Consider the following 22,999-nt stretch of genomic DNA (forward strand, 5'->3'; position numbering starts at 1 on the left):
TTGAGGTGTTCATAATAAAATTTTTCATGCCTTCAACCACAGTCTCCTTGCTGATCAGGGCAGTCTGAGTAATTTGAGGTTTTCTAACACAGATCAAATGGAGGTTTTCCAACCAAGAAACCAACAGGGTTGGTTGCCTCAGTGAGATAACAGGTCAACTTTAATGAGAGTAGAGAGTAAGAGAAATGATGGATGTTTCTGGAGAGACTGAGTTACAGAAAAAGAAAAAATCAGAGTAGATACAGATGGAGGTGAAACCAAGTTTTCAGGTTTGATTACAGATGTTTGTTGTTTAAGTGAAGATAAAGGTCAAGGAATCTTCTAGAGTATTTGTAACTTGGTGCACATAGACCTGAGTTCAGCCAGTATATTGTCAGTCATTGGACAATGTAATCAGATAGATGTAAATTCTAAGAAGGAATAAAAAAAGTTAGATATCAAAAACACTAATAGAAATGAAGATTACCTTTGTTTTTTTAGTAGACTGAACACAGTGAGGAAAGACTGTCTGAGCTTGAGGGTATCTCAGTAGAAACTTCCAAAACTGAAAAGCAAAGAGAAAAGAAGACTGAAAAGCACAAAAGAAAATATCCAAGAACTATGGACAACGACATAATCATGATGGGAATACTAGGAGAAAGGAAAGCGAAAGAAAGAGGATATTTGAAGCAATCATGACTGAGAATTTCCCCCAAATTAATGTCAGATACAAAATCTGCAGATCCCGGAAGCTTAGATAATACCAACAAGGATAAATGCCAAATAAACTCTACTTAGGCATATGATATTTAAACTGCAGAAAATCCAAGAGACAATCTGAAAAAAGAGAGAGGAAAAATACCTTACCTATAGAGGAGCAAAGATAAGGATTACATTGGACTTCTCAGAAACCATGCTAGCAAGAAGAGAGTGTGGAGTGAAATATTCAGTACTGAGAGAGAAAAAAACACAACCCTAGAATTTCTACTCTTTCAAATTATCATCCAAAAATGAAAGAGTAATATAAGACTTTCTCAGACAAACACTGAGGGAATTTGTTGCCTGTATACTTGCCTTCCAAAATGTTAAAAGTTCTTTAGAGAGAAGGAAAATGATGTGAGTCAGAAACTCAGATCTACAAATAGAAATTGAGAAGGAATTTGTAAAGGTAAAAGGAAAAGATTTAGTTTTCTTATTTTTAATTGATCTCACAAATAACTTTCAAGTATAAGAGCAACAGTATATTTAATGTATGCTTATGCATGCATATATGCATATTTGTATATACCTTTGTATGTTTATGTATAAGTGAAATGAATGAGAGCAATGATACAAGGAAGGGAGGAATTAGGGATATTTATTTTAAGGTACTTGCACTACCTATGAACAGTGTTATTTAAAAGTAGACTTGGATGAGTGGTAAATGTATATTGTAACCTCTAGGACAACGACTGAAAGTAAAAAAAATAAAATAGTATAACTGATATACTAAGAAAGGAAAAAAAAAAGGAGTCATATAAAATGATCAATTCAAATCACAAAAGGCAGATAAAGAAGAGAATCAAAGAACAAAGGGCCACAAACATAAAACAGTAAAAATATGGTAGATATTATCCAACTATGTCAATTACTTTAAATGTTAATAATCTAAATACACCGATTTAAAGGTAGAGATTGTCAGAGTGGGTTAAAAAAAAGGGTTGAAATATATATTATCTACAAGAAATTCATTTTAATTAGAAAGGCATACATATTAAAATTAAAGTGTTTCAGAAAGATATACTATGCTAACACTAAGCAAAAGATACACGTAGTTATATTAATTTCTGATGAAGCAGACTTCAGACTTTATCAGGGATAAAGAGAGATATTACATAATGATAAAGGAGTCAATTCTATAAGAGGACATAAAAATCCTTAGCATTTATGTGCTTAACAACAGAGACTCATAATACATGAAGCAAACCTGATGGAACTGCCAGGAGAAATGAATGAATTCACAATTAATAGTTGGAATTTCAACACCCATTTATTATAAATGGACAAATCCAGTGGGCAGAAAAGCAGTAAGGACATAATTGAGCTCAGCAGTACAATTGATCAATTGGATATAATTGACATCTATCAATTGGATGACTATCAATTACATCTATCAATTTGATGCCTATCAATTATGTCATCCAACAATACCATTCTTTGCCAGTTCACATGGAACATTCACCAAAATAGATCACATTCTGTGTCATGAAACACACCTTAACAAATTCAAAATAATTGAAATCAGACAAGGTCTACTATCAGACAACAATGAAATTAAACTAGAAATCAATATCAGGAAGACAGATGGAAAAGCCCAAATACTTGGAGATTAAACGATACACTTCTAAATAACAGATTGGTCAAAGAATAAATCTCAAGAGAAATTGAAAATATATCTTCAACTAAACACAAGTGAAAACAACTTATCAAAATTTTGGCGTGAAGCAAAAAGAAGTACTTAAAAGGAAATATATAGCATTGAATGTATATATTAGAAAACAAGAAAAATCTAACCAGTGATCTAACATGCAAATTAGAAAATTTAAAAAAGAGCAGATTAATTTCAAAGTGAGCAGAAGAAAAGAAATAAAAGAGCAGAGATCAATAAAAACGAAAATAAAAATCAGTAGAAAAAAATCAACAAAACTAAAATCTGGTTCTCTGAAAATAGTAAAATCAATAGGCCACACTAAAAAGAAAAGAAAGAAGACTCAAATTATTAATATCAGAAATGAAATAAGGGACCCCTTTACAGAATAATGGGTATTAAGAGGATAATAATTAAAAAATATTATGAAAAATTCTATGTCCTCAAATTTAACAGCCTAGATGAAATGGACCAATCCCTTGAAGGACACAATCTGCCAAAACTCACACAAGAATAGACAATCTGAATAAACCTGTATCTATTAAAGAAGTTGAACCAATAGTTGATAACTTTCCAACATAGAAAGCACCAAACTTAGATGGATTCACTTGTAAATTCTAAAAAACATTTTAGGAAGAAATTATACCAGTTTTCTAGAATCTGTTCTAGAAAAAAGAAGCAGAGGGAGGACTTGATAACTCATTCTGATACCAACCTAATATCAAAACCAGACAAAAAAAAACATTACAGAGAAGGATAACTACATACCAGAATCTCATGAGCATAAATGTAAAAATTCTCAACATAAATCTGCATTAGCAAATTCTATATTAGTAAATAGAATCCAATGATGTATGTAAAGAATTACAGACTACAACCAAGTAGGATTTATCCCAGGTATTCAAGGTTAGTTCAACTTAAAAAAAAAAAAAAGTGTTGCAATACATCACATTAACAGACTAAAGAATAAAAATCAAATCATTTCAATAGATGCAGAAGAAAATATTTGGCAAAATCCAGCACCCATTTGTGATAAAAACTCTCAACAAACTAGGAATAGAGGGGGAACTTTTTCAACTTGGTGAAGACCATTTACAAAAAATCTACAGCTAACATTACAGTTAGTGGTGAGAAACTAGACACTTTCCCACTAAGATCAGGAACAAGGTAAGGTTCCCTCTCACCATTTCTTTTAAACATCTAAATGGAATTCCTAGCTAATGAATAAGACAAGAAAATGAAATAAGTAGTCTGATTGGGAAGGACATAATGAAACTTTCTTTGCAGATGACATAATTATCTATGTAGAAACTCTGGAATAATCGAGAAAAAAACTCCTACAAAGATAAGTAATTGTAGAAATATTGCAATATTCAGGTTAATGTACAGCAGTCCATTGCTTTACTATAGACCAGCAATGAACAGGTAGAATTTAAAATTAAAAACACAACAGCATTTACATTTGTGTACCTCAAAATGATATCCTTAGTTATAAATCTAACAAACTATGTATAAAATCTATGTGAAGAAAACTACAAAACTCTGATGAGCAAAATCAAAGAACTAAATAAGTGGAGAGAGATTCCATGTTCATGGATTGGAAACCTCAATTTATCAAGATGTCAGTTCTTATTTCTTTATATATAATTTTTATTAAGTTTATTGGGGGAGACATTGGTTAGTAAAATTATATAGGTTTCAAGTGTACATTTCTATATCGTCTGTATATTACATTGTGCATTCACCACTCAGTCAGTTCTTCTTCCATCGCCATATATTTGCCCCCCTTTACACTCTTCTACCACTCCTCTCCCCCCACCACCTGGTAATTACTAAACTGTTGCCTGTGTCTATGAGTTATTGTTTGTTTGTCTTGTTCGTTTGTTGCTTTCAGTTTTATATCTCACATATGAGTGAAGTCATATGGTTCTCGAATTATTCCGACTTATTTCGCTTAGCATGATAATCTCAAGATCCATTGACATTATCGCAAATGGCAGTATTTTATTTTATGGCTGAGTAATATTCCATTGTATATATACACTACATTTTCTTCATCCAGTCATCTATCAAAGGACACTTAGGTTATTTCCATGTATTGGCTACTGTGAATAATGCTGCAGTGAACAAAGGGATACATGTATCTTTACAGATGAAGTTTTCAGACTTTTGGGGTAGATACCCAGAAGAGGCGTTATATGGTAATTCTATTCTTAATTTTTTGAGGAGTCTCCATACTGTTTTCCATAGTGGCTATTAACAATTTATATTCCCACCAGCAATGTATGAGAGAGAGTTCCTTTTTCTCCACAACCTCTCCAATGCTTATTATTACTTGTCTTATTGATAATAGCCATTCTAACAGGTGTGAGGTGGTATCTCATTGTGGTATCTCATTGTGGTTTTGATTTGCATTTCCCTAATAGCCAGTGAAGCTGAGCATTTTTCATATATCTGTTGGTGGTTTTTCTTCTTGGGCGAAGTGTCTGTTTAGGTCGACTGCCAATTTTCTAATTGGATTGTTTGGGTTTTTTTGTTGTTGTTAAGTTGAATGTGTTCTTTACATATTTGGGGCATCAGCCCCTATTGAAGGTGTTGTTTGCAAATATTTTCTCCTATTCAGTTGGTTACCTCTTTGTTTTGTTGAGGGTAATTTTTGTTGTGCAGATGCTTTTCAGTTTGATATAGTCCAATTCATTTATTTTTGCTTTTATTTCCCTTGCCTTTGAGGTCAAATTAATAAATACCTCCCTGAGCTCAAGGTCCATAAGTTTAGTACCTATGCTTTCCTCCATTCAATTTATTGTTTCAGGTCTTATGGTTAGGTCTTTGATCCATTTTGAGTTAATTTTGGTATATGGTGACAGGTAGGAGTCTAGTTTCATTCTTTTGGACATGGCTTTTTAATTTTCCAGCACCATTTATTCAAGAGGCTTTTCCTCCATTTTATGTTTTTGTTGTATATGTGTGTGTATGTGTGAGTGTGTGTGTGTGTGTGTATGTGTATATATATGTGTATATGTATGTGTATATGTATGTGTATATGTATATATATGTGTATATATACATATACATGCATATATATGTATATATGTATATATTTGTATTTACATATATATACATATATGCATACAGAGGGTGCCAAAAACATTTTGTATACACATTTTAAGAAAGGAAAAAACTATTAAAATTTTAATACACAATATATTTTTATTCTCATTTGTATCTATGTATGTTTTTATCTTCCCTCTTATTTCTTCTTTGACTCCGTCTTTCTTTAGTAGCATGTTGTTTAATTTCCATTTATTTGTGGTTTTCCCACTTTCTTTTTGCAGTTGATCTCCAATTTCAAAGCATTGTAGTTGGCGAATGTGGTTGGTATGATTTCAGTCTTCTTAAATTTACTAGTTTTGTGTCCCAACATGTGGTCTACCCTTGAGAATGTTTATGTGTGCTAGAAAAGAATGTATAGTCTGGTGTTCTAGGATGAAAGGCTCTGTAAATGTCAGTTATGTCCATTTGGTCTAATATAAGGCTGATATTTTCTTTTAAGGCTGATATTTTCTTATTGATTTTCTGTTTTGATGATCTATCCATAGCTGTTTTCTTATTTAAGGCTGATATTTTCTTATTGATTTTCTGTTTTGATGATCTATCCATAGCTGTGAATGGTGTATTTAGGTACCCTACTATAATTGTGTTTTTGTTAGTTTCTCCCGTTATTTCGGTTAGTAGTTGCTTTATGTATTTTGGTGCTCCCTGATTGGGAGAATATACATTGATAAGTGTTATGTCTTCTTGTTGTATCATCTCCTTTATCATTATGAAATATCCTTCTTTGTCTCTTGTTACCTTTTTTATCATCAAGTCTGTTTTGTTAGACATAAGCATGGCTGCACCTGATTTTCTCTGGATGCCACTTTCCAGCTTGGAGTATTGCTTTCTACCCTTTCACTTTGAGTCTGTATTTGTCCTTATAGCGGAGATGAGTCTTTTGGAGGTAACATATGGTTGGGTTGGGTTTTTTGATCCAATCTGCTCCTCAGTGCCCCTTAATGCTGCCATTGTTGGACATTTCTGACATCCAAGATGTCAATTCTTATACTGTTCTATAAACCAATTCTACATTTATATGGAGAGATAAAACACCCAGAACAGCCAATGCACTATTGGAGGAGTTGAACAAAGTTGGAAGGCTGAGCCTACTCAACTTGAAGAGTTACCATAAAGCCAGTGTGGTATTAGTGAAAGAATAGACAAGTCAGTCAATGAAACAGAATAGAGATCCCAGAAATAGACTCACATAAATTGGTCAACTGATCGTTGTTAAAGGAGCAAAAGCAATACAATGGATCAGAGATCGTCTTTTTAATAAATCTTGTTGAAACAACTGGACCTCCACGTGCAAATAAATGAATCATAGACCTAAATGGAAAACATAAAACTCCTAGACGATAACACAGGAGAAAACCTAGATGACCATAGGTATGGTGATAACTTTTTAGATATAACACCAAATATAGAAGCTGGACTTATTAAAACTTAAAACTTCTCTGCAAAAGACATTTGAGAAGAATGAGAATACAAGCTGCAAATTGAGAGAATATATTTGCAAAAGACGTGATACAAGACTATTGTCTAAAATATACAGAGAACTCTTGAACTCAACAATAACAATACGAACAATTCAATTAATAAAAGGTTAAAAGACCTGAGCAGACACCTCACCAAAAAGGATATAAAGATGACAAATTAACATTGAAAAGATGTTCTAAATCACATGCAAATTCAAACAAAAAATGAAATATCACTGCACATGTATTAAAATGGCCAACATCTAGAACACGAACACCTAATGCTGGGGAGGATGTGAAGTAACAGGAACTCTCATTCCTTGCCTGTGATTATGCAAAATGATACCTATACATGGGAACACAGTTTGACCATTTCTTACAAAAGTAAACATACCCTTACCTTATGACCCAGCAATTGCACTGCTTTGTATTTATTCAAATAAGTTAAAAACTTATATCCATGGAAAACACCTATACATGAATGTTTATACCAGCTTTTTTCATAATTGCTGAAACTTTGAAGCAACCAAGATGTCCCTCAGTAGGTGAATGCCAACAGAAACTGTGGTATATCCAGACAATGGGATATTATCCAGTGCTAAAAATGACCTATTAAGACACAAAAGACATGGAGGAACCTTATATGCATTATACTAAGTAAAAGAAGCCAATCTGAACAGGTTACGTACTATATGATTCCAGATATATGATTTACGGAAATGGCAAATCAATGGAGATAGGAAAGACTTCAGTGGTTGCTGAGGATTCAGGCAGAGAGGCCATGAATAGGAGGGACACAGAGAATATTTAGACCATGGAAATGCTTTCTGCATGATACCATAATGATGGATACATACCATTATACGTTTATGACAACCCATAGTCTGTAAAAGACTAAGAGTGAGCCCTAATGCAAACTGTGGACTTTGGGTGATGACAATTCATTGGTGCAGGTTCATCAGTGTTAAATGTTCCACTCTTGTGTAGGATTTTGATAGTAGGGGAGGCTGTGGGTATATGGGGGTATATGATATGTGGGAAACATCTGTACCTTTTGCTCTACTGTGCTATGAACCTAAAACTGCCCCCAACTCAACGTCTATTAAAAAACTCAATAAAAAAAGATCCTATAGGAATTAAAATTCTGTTGTGACCTTCACTGTTTATAAAAGTCCATATTCTGTCTTCAAATATGATATATAGCTTTTCTGGGACCGTAGTTTTATATTGACAATCATTACCTTCGAAATTGTGAAGAAACTGTTCCATTGTTTTTGTAATTTTTATTGTGGCAATTAAGAAGTCTCGACCACTTTGGATTTCTGCTTCTTTATAAGAGACTTTTTGTTGTTGATGTTAATTGGGCTTGCTGTATTTTCATCTATTAGCTTCTTTATTTTATAAGAATTTTTCATTTGGAAACTCATTTTCTTCATTACTGCAATTTTTTTTGAATTGTTTGGTTGCTTTCTTGTCCTGCCCTTTTCTGTTCTTTCCTTCTGTATTTTTTATTTTCTCTCACATTGGACATTGTGGTTGTCATTGATTATTCTTTTCTCTCCTGTTTGTTTTCCTGTCTTTTAAATATTATCCTGTCGTATTTTACAAGTATAAATACTTTATTATTCTGGGCGTATTAATTCTTTTTTATTAACTGCATAGTTTCTAGTTTCTCCAAAATCCTTTGTTTGTTTTTCTTTTTTAATCTATCATGTTTGAGGTTTTCCTTGGCTTTCAGTTAAATCTTGGCTTTCTGCTCTTGTTATGTGCTGGAGATTGGTTGGACTTGGTGAGTGTTGTAGTGGGGCTCGTTGACTGTGAGCTTCACTATAACATGACTGGGATAGATGATACTTTGGGGACCTCTGACAATGTGTCCGTAGGACTTCTCCCTGGGGAGAACATTGTTTTACACTGTTTTGGGCACCAAGTTTAGGGAGGCACAGAGTTCTCAGCATCTCTGTGTGTGTGTGTGTGTGTGTGTGTGTGTGTTTGTGTGTTTCATGTGACCAGTAATATCACTATGACCCCCCTGCGGGATAACAAATGTTGATATTTTATGCAATTACATGTTCATTTTCATTAAAATCTACCATCTTGCTGGTTAACTGCTATTTGTTGTCTGTTCTTTTTCTCTGCCTGCCTTTGTATTAATTTCTTAGTTTTTATGATTCCATCTTATCACTATTGAATTCGTATTTTTATCTTTGAGATGTCTGTTTCATGATTGCCTTGAGGTTAGGCATACTTGTACATCTAATTACAGTGAACTTCAAAACAATACTATACCATTTCATGAGCACACAGTAGTAATTTGCTGAAGAGGAGACTGCAAGTAGGTCTAAACTCCTGTTATGAGTGTGGCTTTCAGAGGGTCTATGTTCTCCTAGTTGCCTCCACTGAGTATTTAGCAATTTGTTGAAATTTTTGGCTGACTTCTTACCTGCCTGTATGGCACCCAGTCTTTTCCTTTTGTGTTCGGCTGTAGTTGAGCCAGTGACAGCGTCCTCTTTCTCCTGGGGGGAGGCATGGCTCTTTTAGATTTAAGGCTTACTTGTTTTTCCTGTGACCTCAGTTCTGATGGGTTCAAGAAAAAGTTTATCGCTTTTTTTTTTTTGTTCTGAAGTGAGCCTAATTTTTTCCCCAGCTTTACATACCCTAGACAAAAGTAGAAATCATCATCAATGTTCTGGAGAAACAGGAATTCAGATTTTCCTTTGCCATTTAGCATGAGTTTTTTTAACTTACTGTGAAAGCAAGGTTTTATTGCCAAACAATGACCCAAACTTCCCTAAATAGCTGTAATATTAGTCCATACAATGAATGACAAATTCAGACTGCTCTTTCTGCCAAGATTACTCAGCCTCTGTTTCTGGTATATATTTCATATATACGTGACCCATAATTTTCCATGCTTCCCATTAACCCTGGGGACTGGAATCCTAAAGACTTTATGCATTTTATAGGCCGTTGCCGTCTTGGCTGGTATATCTCATGGCTGGCAGGAGCACGGCATCAAGTAGTATTCTTACCCCACCGGCTGATATGGGAAGGAAGTAGCTGTTCCTATGGGCTCCTCTCAGAATGCCGTTTGTGAGCACTTTCAAGACTCCTCCACAGATGTGTTCAATATCTTGTCTCTGGAAAGAGTTAGGAAAAGGTTGATTGCTAGCCATCTTTGGGATTTAACTACGTGTTAAAGAGAAAACTCTGTTTACTGTATATGCATCTCACATACGATTAGATGAGAGACTGTGCAGATGTGGGAAGTTCAAAGTGGAGGTTTACCAATATTTGTCTTAACTTATTTGAATGTAACTACTGCTCGTAATACCGCATTAATAATGAAAATAGGAAATATGTCACGGTATGTAGTACATCAGAATAGAGGATTGACATGGAGACCGTTCTGGTCAATTTGGGACTCTGTGTATAATTGATTGTTATAGTTTCTTGTCCGTGAACTTCATGAACAAATATAGTTAGGACTTTGTAACTTCCTGTATGATGAAACAGCACTGGCAAAGGACGCTAAATGTCATAATTGTATTTGTTGCCTTCTAGCAGTCTTTGGTACATGGATAACTGTTTCTAAAATGCAAATCTACCAGATGTCTGAAACCGCTGTATCTTTGTGTGGTGCCTTTGCCTTAAGGGTATCACTCTCCACCGATTTTATTCAGTCTTTAAAATGAGACCAGAAACCCTTTCCTCCGCTAGGCCTTCCCTGATGCTGTCACATAGAATTAAATATTTTATCTCCTTATCTACCTCTAGGTACTTTTCTAGTGCTACATCTATCACATTCTGTTGCAAAATATTTGTTATAGATCTGCCTCCCCTTTTTGACTTGAGTTCCTTGAGGATACAACATATCTCATTTATGCTGGTGCTTAATACAAAGCTTCGACATGATATGCAATCAGTATTATTCGGCTGAATTACATTGTGTTGGTGTGGTTCTTCTTAAAATGCTTAAAAATGGTTTTTATATTTTACTAAATCTATGAGAAGCTTTTACATTTTTCTCATAATGACTGATCTGTTTCCATGTTCAGAATAAAAACATAAATCCTTTCAAAAAGATACATTGATATTTAAAATATTAAGGTGAATAAGAGAATTGTGACCTGCAAATATAGATTGATATAAATATAAGATAGGGGGATTTAGAGTTTTATGAATACATATATTTGTTAAATCAAATTCTGATATGGTAATCCTCAGCCATACCTTCAGGCATTTTAGAAACGTATTTGGAAAGGTAGTTTATGAGTGAAGGAAATAAAGTGTTATATTTATCTGACACTTGAAACTGTTGAGGAAATTCAAGACTGTGATTGCAGCATCCTTATTTTCTATTGGCTTTTAGGGCATAGGGAAAATTATTTTGTAACTTGATTAATCAGGAGCTAATTAAAGAGCTTGTACATTCTCTAGGCCCTTCCTTTTCTCTATACAACAGATTATTAAATACATGTTTTAGTTTTCTTTACAATTATATTTTAACTTGTTATTTGTTTTGTTTTTTTCTTACCCAGTGTAGTGACTATGACCTGGAATTTGGAACTGAGTGTTTGCATTTGGCTCTAAAATACTGTCACATTAAAGCCAAACTTGTGGAAGGATCACCTGATCTCTGGAAGGTAATGGAGTTGGTACTTTGCTCGGGGTCTCATCTGTGCTTTTGTCCTTCCTGAAGACACATACTGCAAGCACAGACATTTTCCAGGCACTTTAGAAAATGGAGTAGTATAAAAGCACTTGGTTTCATACTGAAACAATATTTCTAAGAGAAGGTGTGTGTGTGTGTCCATATATCTAAGAGTTAAAAAGGGTCTCACTGGGTTTTCTAAGACACCAAAGTATGGTATCATTTCTATTGCTGGGTTTCAAGGAAATTCACTTTGACATAACTTATTCAAACAAATTCCATTTAGCCAATAATATTGTTCACAAGTTTTTCCTTGTATGCTGCATATATCCATTTACTCTGCTGTCTTACACTCCAGTGAGTTGAGGATGTGACACCACTTTCCACAATGGCAGCCTTTCCTTTCAAGCCCTGGGATGGGAGCTCCAACTTAACTGAGTGGAAAGAATATCTGCACAGTTATGACCGTGGGGTGGGTAGCTGGATCCACTCCCTGCCCTCATTCAGGGCTAAGACTTTTCCCTATGGCAAGGATGACAAACTTCTTTCTTTGTGGAGGGAATGAAGTGGTCATACTATAGCTTCCTTGAGCCACGGGGTGTTTTACAGTGTGACTCTCTTTTGTTTCATTAAGTAGGAATGTGCTGAATTGAACAATAATATTCTGAAATAGAATTGTAAGGTCATTGCATAATTTTGAAGTAAGTATATTGCTGTTTTTGAAATATTAGATGGAATCTTTATAAAACATCCACCTAAATCTGATTAGTAAAATTCTTCCTTACACTAAGATTATATGAACCCAAAAGCATATTTCCTCACTGACTTAAAAACAAAACAGGAAGCCCTATGAGTTGATTAGGTATTTTGCACAGTAACGTGACAGGCCTTGATGCTTGCTGGAATCGTCTCATACATACTTAAATTGTTCTAAGATTACAGAATATTGACATGCCTCGATTATTGGCTGGTAGAGAAAATTCATGCAGTATTATGGCTCTCTTAAGAATATCCAAAATGTCATCAATGCAGCAGGCCCTTCATTTTTCAATTTATTCATTTTGTTTATTCTTTTTTATCTGTGGCTCAGATGGTAATATACATATTAATTGTGAGGATTTGGGTAATTACCAATTAGATGCTTTGTTAAAGTTCCAGACTCACATTTCTGTAGAACCCCCTTTGATTCTCTGCTAGACTTCATGTGCAGGCTACATAAAACAAAGTGGAAACTCTGTGATGTTACATTGCGACTAACATGTTGACGACACTTTCTGGCTGCATTACTGATGTCTTAGTGTCTGTGATTATTTACCTCTTGTAGGTATTCTGAGCCTTCTGCAAACTTGTAAAGCATCCTGAGGTCTGCAGATAAAAGGAAAGTTGCACTGTACTGTTTGAATTTTTCATTTCAATATTTTTTGGCGGTGAAATCTTATATTTCACTGCTTTCTCCAGCAGCACAGAATTAGTCCTCACATCTTGGCACTCTGCTTCTCTTTTATGTACAATACATGTCAGTGCACTGAGGCACTGACTGGTCTTTCCAAGTGCTTCTCTTTGTTCCTCTGTTCCATCATTTTCTTATGTACTGTTGTGGATTGAACTGGTCCCCACCAAAAGTCCTAATCCCTGGCACCTGTGAGTGTGACTTTGTTTGAAAAGTCTTAGATGAGGTCATACTGGTGTAGAGCAGGCCCTAAATCCAGCCTATGGGAATAGGAGAAGAGATGCAGATACGAATAATGGGGAAAGCCAGTGATGATGGAGGCAGAGAACAGAGTGATCTATCTACAAGCAAAGCAGAGCAAAGTATGGCCAACAACCACAAGAACCTAAGGCGAGGCCAGTAAGGCTTCTTCTCCAAACACTCCTGTGGGGGAAAGGCCCTGCACACACCAGGACTTCAAACTTCTAGCCTCCATTGCTACAAGAGAATAAATTTCTATTGTTTTAAGCCATCCAGTTTGCAGTTGTTTTGGCATCCCTAGGAAACGAACACACATGCCAAAGGGTGACATACTCTGAGTCCCAGAGGGATGATCTTCCTAGTATTACTTTCCAAACTGGGAGGGTGAGAGGAATCCCCACTCTTATGAATGATGTTTGAATAATGATGTGCCTCAGTGGGATCTTGGATTCTAAACGGGCACGTCATAGAATGGATTGGGCAAAAAATCTTTCACATGACACTTACGAGGTCTTTCTTTAGGTACCACATTGATTCTGTTGATTGAGATGAAATTATTTTGAGTTCAAATATTACCGTTGTTGCAGGTTCCCTCATTCCTTCTACTGCCTCCTGTTTCATCATCATCTACCTTTATAATTTTGATGTTTTCCGAGGAAGTTATTTAACCCTATTTAGCCTCTTTGATGGCATTGAGTTGTCCTTTTTGTAGGCTTCTAATTTAATTAATTTGTGGTCTTACTGTTTTGTATAAATAAAGAGTATTGAAATTGCTTTTAAACCAAAGCTCTTCTGGAGCCTGGAAGCAACAGTTTCTTTTTCAAGTCACCATGCAGGGTAGAGGACACCCCCACGAATGACCAGCACCTCTCCTCAAAGAGTGACCAAGCACAGAAGTGTGCAGGACTGACTCCGGGGAATAGGGATTGGCTCTTGTACTCTCCCTGAGTGGTGGTGGCAGGCCTTAGTGGATACATACTAACTTTGGTGAAATTTCATCTAGTTTACAGAAGAACTTCCATTGCTTTAATTTGTAGTTTTTGTCCCAATACAATTAAATACTCAGTCACTTACTACACTATACAGACCCAATTGAACAGACTTCTTGTTTCTAACTGTTAAAACCATCCTCCAGGCATGAAAGATTTATAAAAGATTTATAACCTGTTATTTGAGAAATTCAACTGGGTCCCATTGTCTGAAAATGCTTCTTTAGAAGGAGTTTCTGAAGTGTTTAAATCACATTATTGGAATGGCTGCCTTTTGAAGATTCCTACTTTTTGAGGCTGACTTTTTAGATCCTAGTGTCCCTGGCATCTTCGTTAAGAACAAAAGAAACAAAATAGTTTCACTTTTGGCTTTTTAACCTCAAAAACACAATATGGTGCCATTGTTTCTTTTTAGAAGTTTTCATATCATTATACAGTCTAGAAGAAATAATATTTTCTACGTAGATGTAATTTAGGAAATGGAAATAAATATAATAAATAACCCCAAATCAAAATTTGTATCTAATAAACATTTTCTATCTTTAAAATTTAAGATTTTTTCTGGCTTTTAATTATTGGAATTACATATTCATTTTCTCAGAAGGTGAAAAATGAGAGAACAGTTCAGTGTAGCCAACCCAACTTGGCTCTGAAAAGTCTGTAATTTATGATATTGAGTGTCAACACAGATGGGGCAACAAAAAGTAGGTGTGACAATGTTTTCTGGAACTCATCTTGAGGTAGCTGAGAGAGACCTGCTCTAGGAGTTGGAGGACAGTTATCTCTGTGGCTCTCAGTTTAAGGTTTCCCTTTCATTGAAAAGAAAAAAATCCACGCGCCTCCACCTGCCCCATCTTTTTCCTTCTCCCTCTCCCTCTTCTTCACCCTCTCCCTATCCCTCGCCCTCTCCCTCTCCCAATCCCTGTCTCTATATATCTATCTGTTAGCTAAACACTTTACTCAGATGAAATATTGCACAGAAGCGCAGTCAAAGAAAACAGACAGAAATTGAGCTTGACTAGTTGAGTGGTATATGTGGGGCTTAGAGTCTCAGCTGCACAGGGCACCTCCTCTGGTCTCCAGGTGGCCCCTGAGGCTCAAATGGCACAGTGTGAAAACATGGAAATCAGAGGATTGAGGCTCACTTCCATCACTGCAGAGCTGATTTTTTTGTAAAGTAACTCTTCCGTAATGTGTTGTGCACGGTCAAAGAAAAACTACAGATCATGCTGACAGAAGAAAATCAACTTCAAAACTGATTATTAAACTGTTTTTGAAATTAGAAATAAGAAAAGCCTTCCCATATTACTGTAAGAGTTTGACAGAAAAAGTAATTCAATTCAGAGCTACATTTTCCATTATTATTTCCTTTGATTTATGTAAAGTGTTTTATTTAGAAAAAATAAGCTGTTTTAAACACAGTATTTTACAGGTTTGTAAGAAATATTTTGTAGTTTATTCTCATTAAATCAGTATTTGAGAATTGTAATTGAGGTATTCAGTAAGGCTTACATAGAAGATATTAATAAAAATCAAAGGCTTTATACAGTATATAGTAGATATCCATAGCATACAAGGAACAATAGGAAATTTGTGAGTCTTTCTTGTTTATGCAGCTAATAATTTAATACTAGTGGAGAAAGGACCTTTAGATGATAAAATATGTATTTTATTCATGAGAGTGACTCTGATGCAAAAATGTTAAGTCTTGCAAGTATGCTAGAAAAAAAATAATTTTAGTATGTGAGACCAAGTTTTCCTTAACTTTAAAAACCCATCATTAAGATTTGTTTGGAAAAAAATGTATTTGCACAATTATATTTCACTTTGGAATGCAGTTTTACCCCTCAAAGAAAGCAGGAAGGGATAAAAAATAAATTATACTAATTAAGCATCTTCTCGGTTTACCCTATACAGCAGACAATTCTTTTACGTTGGTACAAAAGTCGTTGTCGTTTAAAAGGTTAAAAATAATTGCAAAACCGCAGTTACTTTTGCACCAACCTAATAGGGAAAAAACACATTTTCTCACTTAAAATGCAAACATTAAGTCCTGATTGCGGATATCTAGTTAACTGATTTTCAAGCACACAAATGAAAAACACATTTTATTCAATTCTTAGAAGAAATATTTCTCCACCAAAATGTAGCCTTCGTATGTTAAGAGTGTTGCTTATTCTTTTCATTGCTCTATTCCCAGCACTTAGAACAGGACCTAGAACACAGTAGTTACTTGATAAACATTTGTTGAATGAATGAGATCAATACATTTCTTTAATTTAGTAAAATGCATAGTATGAACCTTTAAATGTCTGTCTTTTAATTCCCCCCCACCCCCCCCAAATATTAGAATTACACTGTGGATTAGTAACTATGGAACTAGTTTTGGTTGGCAAGTGCTGGTTTTAGAGGTAATGTAGCAGTGTTACATTTGACTTAAATAAATTGGTTGAATGCTTGAGCAACTGTCCATCTATCTTACAAGTTAACTGCTACTTTAACTCTCGATTGTAAGGTATAGTTTTGGGCCAGGATTTACCTGCCGGGATAAAGGCATAGCAGAAGAATCTCTTTTGGAGAGAAGTGTCCTGAGCCACTTGAGCTGAACACAGTTTCTGTATAAGTCTAATTATGAGATAATTTTGATGGAAAAAGTCTGAACTGTAGACATGTAATGGTGCTAATTTGATGAGCACCTCTCAAAGTGGGTCATTAAACCATTTGCGTCATAATCATAATCATCTGGGCACTTGAAGGATGAACACCTAAGGCCTTACAGTATTTATTAATACAGTTCATTATTTACTATGTTTTTCAGTTCTGTGATATAGGAAAACTAATTCTGCAGTGCAATACAATGCTACTGACATGTTCTATACCTGAGCTCGCTGGCTGTGGTCTGGAAAGTCTCTGCCTTAGGACCACGTCAGGTTACATTACAAGGAGCAGGTTATAATTGCAAGGAGGCTGTGTGTTCTTAAGGAAAGATCATGATTGTCCTTATGTACATTGTGGCACCTACAGGCTCTTTTTACAAGAGCCATGTATTAATAAAAACCTCACAGGGTGAACCTTATCGGGCTATGTACAGATAATACTCAATTCCGAAGAAGTCCCTTCTTAATGTGAATTGATCTTTGAAAGTTCTTCCTTTTAACTAACAAATGCAATTTGGTAAATACTTACCTTTTCTTCCTTTTGACATAACCTTACTATTAAGTAATAATAATGCTAATACTTTTAAACACTACCACATTTTCTTTGACATAGTACTTCAGTTACATTAATAAGATTTTGGTAAACACTGCCATATAATACGTCAATTTATTTAAATATGTTGAAAACAAATCTTCAACCATTTGTAGACACAGAATACATTATTTTGAATTTGCTGATGTTGTTATAATATAGAAATTGTCAGTATTATGTGTTTATAGTTTCTCCAGAATCAAGAATTTCCTTGGGGGCTTAATTTTATTGCTTTCACATTCCTTCCTGCTCTGTTAAGTCTAATGAGGTTTATCTGTCCTTTAGGTGACCTACAAACGAGATCTGTATGCAGCTGAATCGATTATTAAGGGTATGTTTGGCCTTGTGACTCTCAGTTCTTGTGTTTCAAAAATGTAAGCCAATTCAGAATTTCTCATGACTTGTTAAGTCCCAGAATTCTCAGAAGTATAAATGCCTGTAGGCCATGGAAGTCTGATTTTCCTTTTTGAAAAATAATTATGTTTTATTTTATTTCCTGCTTGTGAAATATACTTATTATGATTTATGTTATGTTGGTTTTACTTTTTATAAAGGAAATGCTTTATTTGAGAAAAGTATGGGATATTCGCACCATTAGAAGTAAAAACATTTCAATAAATGTATAATGATATTATATTTTACATTTACTATTAAGAGGCCTGAACCTCCCTCTTTCCTCTTCAGTGTCATATATGTACATTAGATAGCACCTTCCATATGAGAATTTTTTTTTAAAAGACTAGAGAAATTGGACTGGATTATTTTTAATTCCTTTCTGGTTATGACAATGACTGTAATTTTGTTTTGTAATTTTGGATATCACAAAGGTAATATAACTCTTACCTCACTTTTTTCATCACTATGACTCTAAGATCTCAGCTACACAGAAACAATTAATTTAATAATTAGCAATTATTTATTACTGTGCTTAACACTGTGTTAGGAGTGTAATGATGATGCACACGGGACATTCATTCTGTGTTTTTTGCAGCCTCCATTGCTTAAATCAGGGTTTCTTCATCTTGGCAGTACTGGCATTTTAGGCTAGGTAACTCTTGGTTGAGGGGATTGTTTCCTGCATTGTAGGTTGTTGAGCAGCATGCCTAGTCTCTGCTCACTAGAAGCCAGAGCCCTCTTCCACCGCCCCCCTAGGTGACCAAATATGTCTCCTGACAAATATGGGGGTGCCAAAAATACATACAAGTGGACACTTGGTCAACGTTGCTCAAGCAGGAGTTCTCTGTAATAAGTGTCTGGACACTGATGATAACCACTTTGAGCACCTCTTGTCATTGCGGAAGTCAAACGTGACTTGTATTTATCTTTTGTTATTGGTATATATTGAGTATTACAGTTTACTGAGTATATATTGAGTATATACTGTTTTCCTTTCTTAGAATGCATGTACATATTTTTGGCACCCTCTGTATATGGTCCTAGCAAAAATCAGAGGGGTCCACCCCAATCCTGAAGGAAGTGTGGTGATTTACAATGTTAGTAACTGACTCCTTCAAAAATCGATTAAGGCCAGAATTATGTGTTCAGGTTTTGATTGAGAATGAACTTGTGAAATCAAACTTCGAAGTGGAAAATAAATACTGAATCTGAATTCTGAATGCATCAGTTTTAGGGAAACCTATTTAACAATCAATTGGCTTCATATTTAGAAAACTGAAATCTTTTCTCTGGTCATGACATTCTATATTTATATTTCACCCTGAATTTTTTTTTGGCTTTTAAGAATATTGTGTTTCCAACCATTAATGTACTGTAATTTGTGTATCTGTGTGTCTGTGTATGTAAACAGATCACATAGAGTTATAAATCAAAATGTTGACATATATTTACATACACGCTAGGCGATGTTTAAACATTACTCTGTAGAAGTTGGCTAAACCATGATGTGGTTGAGTTACATTCTCAACACAAGGAAATATAAAACTCAGTTTGCTTTCTTTACAAAGTCATATCTCTATTACCTAGGTAAAATGGAAATTATCGATTTTGTGAATAGTTGGTAAGTGGTTCAACTGAGGATTCTATACACTAGCACCTATATGTTATTAGAGCAGGCTTCTTATATGTAAAAACCTACATTTTAAGTGTAATCGCAGGGCTATAGTTTTGGAATTGTTTGCAGAGGGGAATCGTTTTTTCTTATCTAGGTAGCATGGTCTACTGTGCTCCCTTTATTTTTAAAGCATTTAAAAGGGATTCTACTTATGTTCTCGGGGAAAGTAATCTGTCTGACTGGATGTTAACAGCTGATTTAGTCAACAATCTCCAAGAGCTTCTGTATGCTCTAGGATTTGCATATTTTCAAATTTAACAAGTCTAGGATTTGTTATTTTCTAATAACTCTCCAAGAGATTCTGATATTGCTTGCATACTTTGAGGACCTCTGCTCTGGGGCCTTCCTACTCTCAGTATGGGCCTCTAGACCAGCCGCATGGTGATTACCTGAGAACTTGAATGCAGAACGTCTGGCCCCACCACATTAAATTAGAACCTGCATTTTAACAAAAACTTGGTTGATCAGTTTGTTAAATTCCAGAAGCATTCCTCTAGGCTGCTCTCCACAGTCTTTTATAATTAATTTCTTTCCAAACTATATCTTTAAATTTTCTTTTTATTTTTTAATTAAAGTTTATTGGGGTGGCAATTGTAAGTAAAGATACATAGGTTTCAGGTGTACAATTCTCTAATATATCATTTATATATCACATTGTGTGTTCACCACCCAGAGTCAGTTCTCCTTCCATCACCGTATATTAGATCTGTTTTACCCTCATCTCCCTCCCCCCACCCCCTTACCCTCTGGTAACCACTAAACTATTTTCTGTGTCTATGAGTTTTTGTTTTTATCATTTGTCTTGTTCCTTTGTTTTCAGTTTTATATCCCACATATCAGTGAAATGTTATGGTTCTCTACTTTTTCTGTCTGACTTACTTCACTTACCATAAGAATCTTAAGATCCATCTATGTTGTCGCAAATGGCACTATTTTATCTTTTCTTATAGCAGAGTAGTATTCCATTGTGTACATATACCACAAATCATATCTTTATTGCATTAAGAGCTTGAAGTCTTCCTGTGTTCTCTCAGCTCCAATTCTCATTTGCTCAGCTGAGATTGTCACCTGCTTCTCAGGTATGACTTGTGCTCATACTACCTCTAAGGCCTAATAGTAGAAATACTTCTGGGCATAGGAAAAAGAAAACCCTTGGATTTTTAAAAATAAAATCCCCAAATATAATATGGCATAAAGCTGACGAACTATCTGAGCTGCATATTCACCTGTTCGCCTTTTCCTAGTAAATGTTCAAAGTATTTTTTCTAGGCACTTCCATTACACAACATTTATTGGTACTTAGTTTGTGCCAGGCATTGTGTAAAAGCTTTCTGTGTGTTGTTTCTTGCCTTTCCAAGAACTCAGTGGTTTAAGTAGTATTATAGTTGCCATATTGTGGAGTAGTCAAGGGTTCTCAGCAAATACGAATTTAAGAAGGATAGAAAAACATTCTTCAATACAGGTTTCTACCTTAGGCAGTTGACCTCTTCGTATAGCTATCCTCCCTTTTATTCCTTAAGCAGAGATTGTTTAGATTCCTTTGTATGAAATCCTGGAGGTACATGTGTTTTGGAATTTGGAATGCTTGGTATTTTCCAAAGGTGCTACATTATGTCATATATTCTGTCACATCACCCGTGGGACTTGGGATCTCACTGCATAATGAAGCTTGGAATGCATGAATGTTTACATTCAATGCAAGAATAATGACTGTAGAGTCTCTAGCCAGTTCAAGTTCAGGACTGATTTTGCCACCAAATTTATATATGGAAACAATTTGAAGAGTTTATTTTAAGACCTTTTTGGATTTTGGCCTTGCCCATAACTTGGTGAGAACCTCTTGTAGATTGTGATTCATTGAAGGAAGAAAAATATCTATTCTTTTTTCTTTTGTATCCTCTAACATTGAGGTGAATTGAATTGAGTAATATGTTAAGGGTGGGGCTACATTTCTTTCCTTAGCCTCTAAGGGCCTTCAATTATGGGAACAGGTGCCTTTCCCGCCTACTTTACCACTCTACCTGTTTCCACCAGGTGCATATTCGGATCTAGTAAACCTATTCTTATATTTATTTTGTTATTTTCTTTTTAAAAATTGAGATGATTTAATGTTTGATTATGCATTTTGTCATTTTGTCAGGGTGTAAAACCAGGATTTCAAGCACATGGCACTCATGCCAGGTGCTTTGTATATGTTACCTCATTTATTCTTTACAATCATGCTGATATGTAGATATTATTGTTCTCATGTGCAGGTGGGAAAACTGAGACTTAGAGGTATTAGGTGCTTTCCTCTAGGTCACACAGTAAGAGCAAGATCCACAATTAAAAGCTAAGTTTGCCTTTTCCTTACGTCTCACTCAGCTCTGAGACTTGGCCACTTCGCACCGCTAGGCATGTGGTTGCTCATGCTGACCATTAAAATTGATTCTGGGCTCACTGTCTCTCTCTGGTGGGTACAGCAAATGGCTTATAAAATTCAGCCTGCCCGCCCCTAATTCTGTTTGGTTACACCTGTATCTTCAGTTGGTTTGATGAAGAATAATCACACAATTGAGACTGATGTTTTCTGTCCGATCTGTGCTAAGCACACAGTAGTCTTCTAGAGTGTGGGAAAAACATATAGCATTGAAATGGCTCATTTCTAGATATGGCCAGAAAAAGTGTAAAAATTCAAATTCAAAATCAGAATAATACTTATAAAATGATTGGTTGGCTACTGGTTAGTTTCTTTCTTTTTTGTTTTTTTTTTTGTTTTTTGTTTTGTTATTCTGGTCGTTTAACGTTTCTCCAGCCATAACAGTTTTTCCTCTTATAGGATTCAACGGTTTTTCATGGCGTGAAATGAGTGCTTAGTATTCTGTAAGCCATCCTTTTCTGAGCTGCTTTTTCACTTGAATACCAATTATCGCTGGTCAAAAAATTGTATTTTTATGTAACCATTTACTTAGTTTACTTAGTTTTTGCAGACTCTTTAAAACATTTCTTTGCTAAGGGTCATGTCTTGCAAGAACATTTTGTAGTCCCAAATTTACTTGTCACTGGAACAGCATGTGTATTTTGGTCCCTCTTGATTCATGTGAAAGTTCATGGCTTTAGTTTAGTGTGGGAATTTTGATGTAACTGACTTCAGTCAAGCTTTGACTAAAATCCCCAAAGGATGCTTTATAGCAAGTCTCAAAATCTGACTTTTATCTTATTAATATTGTTAGATAAGTTTTATTTTTAAGCTTAATTTATTTTAGTGTCAGTATATTTGCCTGCATTTGTATTTACAGTAAACTATTCAATAATTGGGAACATGTATGAGGTCTGACAATTAAATTCACGAAGTCATCCTAGAAAAAGTGCTACATACCTCATTGCTGAATGTCAATCACTATGGT

The 22,999-nt window shown here is 35.0% G+C and overlaps 1 protein-coding gene across 3 annotated transcripts in view; it reads left to right on the forward strand.

Annotated features, from left to right (window-relative positions):
* CRPPA (CDP-L-ribitol pyrophosphorylase A) overlaps positions 1-22,999 on the forward strand; it is a 222,164-nt gene that overhangs the window by 52,609 nt on the left and 146,556 nt on the right. For all 3 annotated transcript variants that reach the window (XM_081079468.1, XM_081079469.1, XM_081079470.1), the window contains exons 4-5: positions 11,502-11,606; positions 17,828-17,873. In XM_081079468.1, the coding sequence (XP_080935594.1) occupies positions 11,502-11,606; positions 17,828-17,873 (151 nt within the window). The remainder of the gene's footprint in view (positions 1-11,501; positions 11,607-17,827; positions 17,874-22,999) is intronic.

The sequence above is a fragment of the Rhinolophus hipposideros genome, assembly GCF_964194185.1.
Source record: "Rhinolophus hipposideros genome assembly, chromosome: 18".
Lineage (NCBI taxonomy): Eukaryota > Metazoa > Chordata > Mammalia > Chiroptera > Rhinolophidae > Rhinolophus > Rhinolophus hipposideros.